We start from the raw sequence: 11,191 nt of genomic DNA, 5'->3' as shown, positions 1-11,191 counted from the left end.
CTAGAGTATTTCAAACTGCTCATAAGCATACCCAGTGGCCCTTCTCCTTTATCATTTAAATTATGTCTATAATTTGTTTAGTCTTATATCCACAGAGAGACTACAAAGGCAGAATCAACAAAATCAAAATTTACCCCACCCCACAAAAAAGGCCACACCATGATAGCTGTAAGAAGCAACTAGCTTCTCTGATAAACTGCTAACCAGGCCCATTAAACATCAATGGACTGGTGTTCCACTTCACATCCTTTAAACTGGCAAAGTTGATTTTTTTAAAAAGGGAAATGACAGATGCTGGAGGTACTGTAGGAAAAAGTCCACACTGACAAAACTGAAAAACATAGCTCCACTATTGGTAGAGCTATGAACTGGCAGCAATTTGGAGCTATGCCTCAGAAGTTATTAAACTGTATATACCTTTTGACCCAACATACACACTAGAGGTCTATCCCAGGGATCAAAGGAAGAAGGAAAAGTGGGGGGAATGAAAGAGAAAGGAATAAGTATTTATATATTTATTACATATGTATTTATATAGTTCCTACTATGTGTCATGTATCGTGTTAAGTACAACCCTATGAAGCATACTATTATCCCCATTTTACAATTGAAGAAACTGAGGCAAACAGAAGTTATGGTTCACACAGCTAGTTAATATCTGAGGCTAAATTGAACTCAGGATTTTCTGAGTTTGCCTGGGTTCACACAGCTAGTTAATATCTAAGGCTAAATTGAACTCGGGATTTTCTGACTCCAAGATCAATACTCTATCCACTATGTCACCCAGTTGCCTCTACAAAATATATAAAATGTGCTTTTTTTGGAGGTGGAGAAAAACTGGAATGGTTAAACAAGTTATGCAAGTATATAATTGAAAGATATACTTTGTATTCCCACAAGCCTTAGCTGTGTTTGGCAGGCTGATTTTAAAATCTTTTCGGTAAGCAAAATTCACTGTCTGGTAACAATGAAAGGATAATATAATACAATTCAATTCGCCAAACATTTATTGACTGCTACAGCGTGCGAGAGTCTGCAGTTCTGGAAATGGTCAAAAAAGTACGCAGCAGGTAGTGTTGGGGCCTGGAAAAGGCGAGATAAGGGGGAAGGAGAGGGAACTTACGATAAGGAAAGGACTGTTGAAATGGGTAGCTTAGGGGGAAAAAGGCGGGAAATGGCCTCTCTCCTCCCCGCCCCCCTTCTCTATCTCCGGGTTTAGGTTCGCCCAATTAATCTTCAACCGAGTCCCAAGACTTTGGGCCTTCCCCCTAGGCCTGGGCCCTCTTTCCGCGGCAGCCCCACCTCCAGGGTACCGAAGCCACCACACTCGTCCTTCCCCGTTCCGGTCCTGGGAAGGAATGACCTTGGCCCCTCTCTGGTCCTCATTAGGTGACCGTAACACTCTATCCGGAGTCGGGGCCGTAGCCCACCCAGCAATCCTATAATTATGCCTGGACCCTCGCCTCCTCCAACACCACCCCTAATTAGCTAGTGGCCCGGACTCGAGGGATCTGAGCTCTCCCAGGCCCCCACCTCCGGCCATCCCTAGGCCCCGCCCCTGACCCCCAAACCACGCCCCTGTCCCGCCTCTCTTAGGTTTCCCCGCTGCTCGCCTGCTCTCCCCAAGCTTGGAAGATGGCGGCGGCCGTGGGAAGGTTACTTCGGGCTTCGGTGAGTAGCCTGGGGCAAGAGGCGGAGGCGGCAAAGCCCCCAAAGTTGGAGTCTTCTACCCCACCGGCCGGACACCGGCTTCCGCGCTTCCTTCTCCACCCTGAAGAGATGTCCGGCCCCGGGGCCTGGCTGCAGATGGGGCCGTGTGGATCACTGCACGTTCCGAGCCGCTAGATAAGAGGCTTTCTGTGCTGCTCAGCCGCCTGCCTGCAACAGAGATCGGCTTTTTGTTGAGGCCTGCCCGTCCCCTCCTTTCAGCGCGTCCCCCATTTCCCCTCTTTCCTTTCCTCTAGCTCCCAGAGCAATAACTTTTCTCTTTATACCTCCAGCCCTTAAAGTAGTGGCCGTCCCCCTCCCCCCCCATTCCTCTTCATTCCTCCCCATGCGCCTGGGCAATGCCTGTGCTCCCAATCCTTCCCTTTGGTCTCCCAGTTGGCCACCCCACCCCAATCTTGCTTTTTTTCAGTTCTCCTAGGCCAGTTTCCGAGTTCTTACCTCCCTTCCTCCTTCTCCTTCGCTTTCTCTTTTCTGGACGCAATATACAGCTGCTGCTCTCTTTTCAGTACCTAATTGCTGCTAATGACCCATTTGTAAGGGACTGCCCAGATAGGTCAACTTTACAAAGGCGCCTGTTTGCAGGGTTCAGTTCAGCAGGTGGTATACAGAAGGCATTACACTATATGGCACGTAGGCCCGTGGGCAGTGCTGGCAGATGAAACTGCCCCTTGAGGGAACTTTGGAATGGTCTTGTCATCTTTTCAAATGCTCTAGACTAGAGATGAATTAACTGGCACTGACTATTGGTAACGTTTTACCCCTTTTCTTAGGGGCAATTAGATGAAGCAGTGGATAGAGTGCCAGGCCTGGAGTCAGGAAGACTGATTTTTCCGATTTCAAATTTTACCTGAGACATTTACTTGTGTGACCTTGGGCAAGTCACATAATACTATTTGCCCTCAGTTTCCTTGTCTGTAAAATGAGCTGAAGAAGGAAATGGCAAGCCACTGTAGTAGCTTTATCAAGAAAACCTCAGATGGGGCAGCTGGGTGGGCTCAGTGGATTGAGAGCCAGGCCTATAGATAGGAGGTCCTAGGTTCAAATCTGGCCTCAGATACTTCCTAGCTGTGTGACCCCCTCCCCCCCTCCCCCCCATTGCCTAGCCCTTACCACTCTTCTGCCTTGGAGCCAATACACAGTATTGAATCCAAGATGGAAGGTAAGGGTTTGAAAACAACAACAAAAAGAAAACCTCAGATGGGGTCACAGAGTGGGACAGGACTAAACAACTACAACAAACCACTTTTATAACAAGTTCCTTTCTTTTCTCCCTTTTCCTCTGGTGAAAAGATGTTAAAAACTAAGAGAACTGACAAATGCTAAGCTCTCCTCTACTAACTGGAATTGTTCTTTGGGGCCAAGGACATTTAGTGATGGAAGATCCCTTATAATCTATGTTTTCTAAGTTACTCCCGGTTTCCTGATTCTAGCCCTACAACAAAATAGGGATTTTGTGTTTTTTTCTTAATTTACAATAAGAAAAAAAATGTTTCTTTAATAGGTTGCTCGGCATGTGAGCTCCTTTCCCTTGGGAATTTCTGCAGCCTTTAGGACTGTTGCTACCAGAAACAAATTCCCAGCCAACGTAATACTCACAAGTGCTACCAGTCCAAAATTGGCCTTCAGCACCAGTAAGTCCTCTCCATTAATCTCCATTTTGGGGGCAAAAGTAGAAAGTGACACATTTCTAGATACCACTTCTTGTGTAAAGAGCAACTGAACCCTGTAATGTTTTATGGTTCAGGATTTTGTTACTTATATTGTAAATGTTTGCAAACATCCATCGTATTCAACATAAAATAGAAATTCATTTTTTATGCCATAGGCTTTGCTTTGCTTTTGCTTTTTACTTTTATTTGCTTTTTAGCTTTGCTACAACCAAATTTCAGAAATATAAAATATTTTTAAATGGCTTTGAAAATGTGCACATATAAATGTACTACAACTGAATCTATCTTGTGCAAGAGCAGTTTAGTAAATCTAGTCTTTATATCCCCAATGCTTAGCACCCACTGGCCCTTAGTAGGATCAGTTTAGACCTCCAAAGTCATCTAATCCAATCCTATCTTTTTAAATTTGAAAGTATGTTTAAAATCCCTAAAAAGTTTCAGACTTTAAATACCTTGGAAAATCTTCCAAAAGCTTCATCCAATAACCATATATCTACTTGTAGAAGGAAGAGTTGTCCTGAGCTGAAACTTTGCATTAAAAGCTCTATTAATCATTAATTAATTTAATCAACTAATATCACTGAGAGGATAAGTGATTTGCAAGTTGTCAGAGATGGGACTTGAACTCAGATCTCTAATAATGCTTTTTATATACATACATATTTTTAAGGTACTTCAACTTATGTGCCTGCTGTCACCCAACATGCTCCACATTTTAAGGGTACAGCTGTTGTCAATGGAGAATTCAGAGAAATAAGCCTTGATGACTTTAAAGGCAAATATTTGGTACTTTTCTTCTACCCTCTGGATTTGTAAGTATTTCCTCTATCCTATTACAGGTTTCTCTCATATTTTCCAGAGTTTTTCCTTATGAGTTTTTATCTTGAATCCCCTTGCATATAGCTTGAGTCTGTTACTAGTTAAAAGAGAGGAGAATTATTCCATATAACAATTAGTTTTAAAGTAGATGAATTTGTATATGCCAGAATATCATTGTAAAAATGGCTGTTTCTAGTTATTGTTCTAGTTAGCTCTAACACTTAAATATTTGTCTTATTTATGTTAAATGTATATGTAATGTCTTCATTACTTCAAATGATCCATGATTTCATTAATGTGGGCCTTTACTCCACTAAAACACTTCCCAACTCCATAACCTAATGGAGTTGTAAACCATAAATGATGTTTCTTAATTGTGGCCAAGTAAATCATAAGCTAGTGAAAAACCTTCTAGAAGGTGAGGAGCTTCTCCAAACTTTAGGGGACAGTATAATATGGAGAAAGGAGTACCAGATTTGTGTCAGAGGACCTGTGTTCAAATTCTGACTTAATGGAAATACAGTATTAGATTGCCCTAATCATCTTTTTTTTCCCCTTCTAGCACTTTTGTATGTCCAACAGAAATCGTTGCTTTTAGTGACAAAGCTAATGAATTTCATGATGTGAACTGTGAAGTGGTTGCTGTTTCAGTGGATTCCCAATTTAGCCATCTTGCCTGGATAAATACACCAAGAAAGGTATAAAACTGAACCATTGATCTGACCATTACCTAAAAAGACTTCAAAAGACTTAGATATGTAGAAAGTAAAAAAGCTCAAGATACCAATCTAGCAGGATTGTCACTATAATAATTTTTTTTAAACTTACTATTAGAATATGTTGACAATATTAAACTGTCACCTATGGAATTCTCAGAAATTCAAACAGATAAGCTGATCATTATCTTTTTGAGGTCATGTGATTTTCAAGGTCTGATAGTTTTATCCAGGTCTACTAAATCACACCATTACCCAATAGTATTTTGACAAGGAAGGTTATACATAGAGGCCAACTGGAAGGAATTTCCTCACATAAACATTAATTAAGGACTTACTATGTGTTTTCCTGTCCAGTAAATATATTTGTTTTTAAACTACACATTTTATGTTCTAACATCAAGAATAATTTTTTACATTTTAATTAGAGTGGTGGCTTAGGCCATATGAATATTGCACTCCTATCAGATTTAACCAAACAAATTTCTCGGGACTATGGTGTGTTGCTTGAAGGACCTGGCCTTGCATTAAGGTAAGGCTTTTTACTTGTTAATCTTAATTTGCATGTACCACTTAATGTTGCAAAACTAGAACTTAGTAAAGCATTGTAAAATATATATTATTACTATTATTGCTGACAATAAGGTAGCTTTTATATAATGCTTTAAGATTTGCGAAGCACTTACAAATATCTCATTTTATCCTCACAACAGCCCTGGGAGATGGGTACTAATATTTCTTTAAAAAATTTTTATTCGACAGTGTTATGTGCTAAGGAGAATAAAAAGATCAATTAGCTTACTTTTTTTACTTGGTAGAGAAGAATAATAAGCAATAACTAATAAAAGGCAGAATGGGATAAATGCTATAAATGAATGCCATAAAGGTTCAGAGGAGCTCCCCCTCCCTGACCAGATATGATTTTTATCAAGAAAAAATTCATGGAAGGAGATAGCTTTGAGATGTGTCTTGAACCTGTAGAGTTATTGTGGGGATCATATAAGATAATGTTCATGAAAGTATTTTTGAAAACTGTAAAATACTAGATGAGTGTAAGATAGCAGTATTATTACTATTCCATAATAATAGCTTGTTTTATATACTTCTTTGTTGTTTACAATTTAAAAAAATATAGCTGATATTTATAAAGCTCTTTAAGGTTTTATGAAGTATTTTACAGACATTTTCCTTATTTAATCCTTACAATAACTTTGGAAGGAAGGTGTTATCACTTTCCATATTCTGACAAATGAAGAAACTGAGGAGGAGAGAGATTCGATGATTTTCCCAGGTCACACAGGTAGTAAATGTCTAAGGGAGAATTGGAACAGGCATTCTATTCACAAACAGCACTTCCACTTATGAGGTGTTCATTAGTAGATAATTAATAAATTTTAATTGAATACATGTTAAATGAGACCTCTAAGGTCAAAGAACCAGTAAGTGTCAGAGCTGAGACTCCAGTCCAAATGTTTGGATAACTCCAGGGCTCTTTGCACTGTACCATGCTTCCTTTCTATTCTGTGAATTCTCCTAGTTCTTCACTCTCCATTCCAAATGACTGATTTATTCCTTAAATAAAGGTATTCCCCAAGGTTATGTTTTTGGTCTTCTCCCCTCTTGCCATACTTCCTTATTTTGTAATTTCATCCACTCCCCTGGTTTCTACTGTAATCTCTATGGATAACTCCAAACTTCTTTTCTCTGCAATAACTATGTGGTTATTGCAGAGAAAAGAGATTTGGCTAAAAGTGTATCCTGCATATATTAGCCACCCTGCAAATATTTATTAAAGGACTGCAAACTTCAGGCATCAGTGGGGCAAGGAAAACTTAATTTCTGAGAGACTAAATCTTCTCTGCCTGAATACTAATAGGTAACTCTTTTAATACAGAGGTCTCTTCATAATTGACCCTAATGGAGTTATTAAACACATGAGTATCAATGATCTCCCTGTGGGCCGAAGTGTAGAAGAAACTCTGCGTTTAGTGAAGGCATTCCAGTTTGTGGAAGTGCATGGAGAAGTCTGTCCAGCAAATTGGACACCAGATTCACCTACGGTATGTTCAGTTTTTGTTTTTGTTTTTGTTTTTCATTTTAAACCCTTACCTTCCATCTTAGAATCAATAATGAGTATTGGTTCTAAGACAGAAGAGTGGTAAGGGCTAGGCAATGGGGGTTAAGTGACTTGCCCAGGGTCACACAGCTGGGAAGTGTCTGAGGCCAGATTTGAACCTAGGACCTCCTGTCTCTAGGCCTGGCTCTCAATCCACTGAGCTACCAGCTGCGCCCAGTATATTCAGTTTTGAAATTGATTTTGGCATTCAGAAACTAACCAAGAGAATCATAGATCTCTTTGCTGCCAGGAACTGCCCTGAAAAGTCTGTAAGGGTAAGAAAAGGCAAGAACAAATACTCGGAATGGAAATTAACATTGTATATAAATGATTAAATTTGATCATTGATTATACTATGGAAGATAATAGCAGGATTCCCTGTGTCTTAAAAAATATTGATGTAATTTTCTTTATCTTAAAGAGCTATTATTTTTTATTCCTTTTCAAATTTTAAAAAATCAAGTTTTTTTTTAATTTCGCCCTTCCCACTGCCCCCTTACCCCAACTCCCATTTAGCAAATTTCCAAAAATCCCTCAACATATCTCTGCATAATCTAGAAAACAAATTCCCCCATTTAACCATGTCCAAAAATGTATGTCTCTTTTTGCATTTTGAGTTCCTTGCCTCTGTCAAAAGGTTAGTAGCGTTTCATCTTCATTCTGTTTATTATTACATTGGTCAAAGTTTATAAAATTTTTGAAAGACTTTTTTTCTGTAATGTTATTTTATAAATTGTTCTCTTAGTTCTTCCCACTTCACTCTATATTAGTTTATAAAAATCTTTCCTGGTTGCTTTAAGATTGTCCATGTTTTTATTTCTTATAACATGGTTTGTTTAGCCATTCCCTTAGGAAGACTGCCCTTCAATTTCCAATTTTTAGCTCCCATTTAAAAAGCTGCTATAAATATTGTTTGGTTGTTGTTTTACATACTACTTTTTCTTTGTTGTTTTTTTTTTTCTAGGTGAGAAGGCAGGGTTTAATAGATGGTATAGCTGGGTCACAGTTTTATAACAGTTTAAGCATGATTCTAAAATGTTTTCCAAAATGGCTAGACCAATTCATAGCTCTACCAACAGCACACTTGTGTGCCTTTTCCCCCAAAGCCCTTCCAAAATTGTCATTTTCCTTTTTTGTTTATCTGATAGATATAAGGTAAATGATTTTTAATGTTTTTTTAAATCACCTTTTTCAAAAGTATGAAATTGTAATCTTTGGGGGAACATAAAATTCTCGATAAGTTCTAATTGTACCACCAAAATTTGTGTATTTTCAGATCAAGCCATCTCCTACTGCTTCCAAAGAATACTTTGAGAAAGTGAATAAATAAGCTATTCCGTGTATTGAAGACCTGCATGACTTTTTAAATTATGAAGAAACCACAAATTGGAATCTACAATAACTTACAAGGAATTTACTGCATATAGAAGTGTAGAATATATGCACTTCATGCTTTTGTCTGGGAATATCACCCCCAAATGCTCAGTTTTCATACAACTGCCCCCCTAAAAAAATTATTTGACCTTAGTGGTTATTGTTAGTTCAAAGGTTCCTTTAGTAACAAATCCTTGCGTTTCCTTTAGTTCCCTTCTATAAATTGCACTTCCTATATATTTGTCATCTTCTTTCAAATATAGAAGCTCCCTTTGTGAATTTATAGACTAAAGAAATTTTTCATTGCCTCTATGCACAAAAACTGGTGTGGCAAACATTTAAGCAGGATGCCTTGGGGGTCTTGAGTTACAGGTAAATAGTTATAACTGTTTTCCTTTAACTGTCTCTGCAGTTTTTATTTTTAATTAAACTATAGCCTTTTTTTCTCCATAAAGTGAATGTCCTGTGATTAGAGATAACTTCAGAGGTCTAATTTGACTCATGACACATTTGAATGTAAGACAAGTATGAATTATATTTGTTTTGAAAAATCCAACACTTACAGTGGTAAGTTATCATAGTTAATCATGGTGGGCAGACCAGAGATTTTTAATTCAGAGGTTCATTTCACCATTATTTGATGTTTAAGTAAACTTTGTCTTGATACATTTCAAATACTATTTAATGTAATTATAAAGGATATCTGTTGGATCTCCAAGTTGCATAATAATGCAATTTTGGAAATGATTGTTGAACATTTATTTTTCTTCCTGAAGAATAACTCTGTACTCCTTTGATCAAGAATAAAGACATTTTAAAGTATTTTGATGCTGTTAATTCTATAACTGCCCAAGAGAGGAAGAAGTGCAGGGAGCCAAGTGTCCGAGGAAAAAGGCCTTCAGACAGCCCCCAGAGCCAGAACAGCCAGAACAGGAAGCACTTCTAGGAAGGTGCTGTCCAACTCCCCCAAAATTTCCCACCCTAGCTCTGGGGACAGAATGGAGGTCAGCGTTCCTCTTGCTCACACTCGGACATCCAAATGTAGATGTGGAACAAGGCTGCCTCTTGGGGACCTCCCAGGAGGTTGTCAGGCAGAGGCTGGACAACCCCTAGTATGTATTTTAGAGGGTTGGAGTGGGCCCAAGAGGGGCTAAACTTCTCGGGGCCACCCTGCCTCCCTGTGCTCATGGCTTGGTCTTCCAGCTCGGGCTTCCCAGCCACCCAGCTATCTGGAGAGGCCACTCACGGAGTGGAACTTGCACTTCAGGATCCCAGGCCAATTAGGGAGCAAAGGTCCATCTGGGACAGGATGGGACTGTTGTCAGAACCTGATGCATGCTGAGTCACCCTCACCCCCACCCCCAACACCTGTGCGGTTTGCATCTTGAGAGGAGACCCATTGGGGGTCACCAGCTCTGGCTGCAGCACAAGTCAGAAGCTGACAGGATGGGGGTGAGGAGTAGCTACCTCATCCCGATGGCACAAGACGGGGAAAAGCCTGGGTCAGCCCATTTGGACAAAGGGCTGGTAAATTATTTAGTAGCCATTCTTCCACACGATCCAGGGGAAAAAGAACTCTATTTGTGGTGATATTTGAACTCTGGCTTCGTCATTTACCAGTTGTGTAACCTTGTGCAAATTAGGGTCTTCTCTCTGAACCTCAGTTTCTTCATCTGTAAAATGAAAAGACTGGACTAGATAACTTTAAAAGTCACAATGTCAGGGCAGCTGGGTGGCTCGGTGGATTGAGAGCCAAGCCCAGAGATAAGAGGTCCTGGGTTCAAATCTGGCCTCAGACACTTCTTAGCTGTGTGACCCTGGGCAAGTCACTTAACCCACATTGCCTAGAAATAAAAAAAGTCACAATGTCCAATTTTGAATCGGTCATCTGTGATCCTGCATCTCCCCTGGACTCAGCTGGGTCCACCATTACCCTTCTTTAGCAAATCCTTCTTAAGTTGAGAGATTTCCTCTTTTTCTACTCCTTAGGATTTTCTCCCAAATGCCACCTTCCTTGAAATAAGCATTGGCATTACCTTGGAGAGTAGGGATATAGAGGGGGGGGAATTATTTCTTTACTTCCAGATTTCCTGTGGGATTCCTCAGAAAAAGAGGCTTTTTCTGACCTTGGTCATGCCAACCATGCACATTCTATACTTCAGTGCAGACATTTGACAAAAATCAAGAAATATCTCCAACTGCTGGTTTTGTAACGCAATAAACCCCACCTGGGCAGTTAGGTGATTCACTGGCTAGAGCTCTGGATTAGGATTAGGAACAGGAATTGTAAAAGGTAAAAATTCTGGTTGGACGGATATTTAAAGTTATGGTCACCAGGATCAGTTTTCACAATTCCAATGAAAGACCCGAGTCAGGATGACTTTTATGGTAGTTTATTTACAAAACAGGAAGAGTGAAGGTAGGGAAAATGAGAGAGAGATACTCTCACCTGATCCAAAGGCCCAAACCAGGCAGGGCTTCAGAGGCCCCAGCAAAGGGGACACAGAGTTAAGCAAGGCTTCTAGCCACGAGGAGGCCTCCTCTAAGACAGGAGGCCTCTTTGTAGAGGCTGGTGCCTCCAGAAACACCGAGGAAAGGAAAGGGAGTCAGCCTTCCACTCAGCCATGTGACAATGCAAAGTGAAGCAGTCTGAGGTCTCAACCTGAGCTCCTCCAAGGCCAACCTCAAAGGACAAAAATCCCCTTCCTAGGAAGTTACCATCATATTTAAAAGATAGTTCTTTGCTTCACTTCCTGTGTCCACCCTTC

General features: G+C 40.0%; 1 protein-coding gene across 3 annotated transcripts; it reads left to right on the top strand.

Moving 5' to 3' along the window:
• The first annotated feature begins 1,031 nt into the window (after positions 1 to 1,031).
• Positions 1,032 to 9,245, top strand: PRDX3 (peroxiredoxin 3). Of its 3 annotated transcripts, none has more exons than XM_044662596.1 (7): positions 1,032 to 1,671; positions 3,230 to 3,359; positions 4,069 to 4,210; positions 4,780 to 4,915; positions 5,362 to 5,465; positions 6,828 to 6,993; positions 8,326 to 9,245. In XM_044662596.1, exons 1-7 carry the CDS (start codon positions 1,636 to 1,638, stop codon positions 8,377 to 8,379), a joined length of 768 nt encoding a protein of 255 aa, XP_044518531.1. In that variant the 5' UTR covers positions 1,032 to 1,635; the 3' UTR covers positions 8,380 to 9,245. The 3 variants fall into 3 exon arrangements, with proteins under 3 accessions (XP_044518531.1, XP_044518532.1, XP_044518530.1); XM_044662595.1 differs by lacking the exon at positions 1,032 to 1,671 and adding an exon at positions 3,045 to 3,103 and having other exon boundaries at positions 3,229 to 3,359; XM_044662597.1 differs by lacking the exon at positions 6,828 to 6,993.
• Positions 9,246 to 11,191: the final 1,946 nt, after the last annotated feature.

Source organism: Gracilinanus agilis, chromosome 2 (assembly GCF_016433145.1).
Source record: "Gracilinanus agilis isolate LMUSP501 chromosome 2, AgileGrace, whole genome shotgun sequence".
Taxonomy (NCBI): domain Eukaryota; kingdom Metazoa; phylum Chordata; class Mammalia; order Didelphimorphia; family Didelphidae; genus Gracilinanus; species Gracilinanus agilis.
The sequence above is the reverse complement of the archived record's forward strand: the minus strand, read 5'-3'. Positions and strand labels throughout refer to the sequence as shown.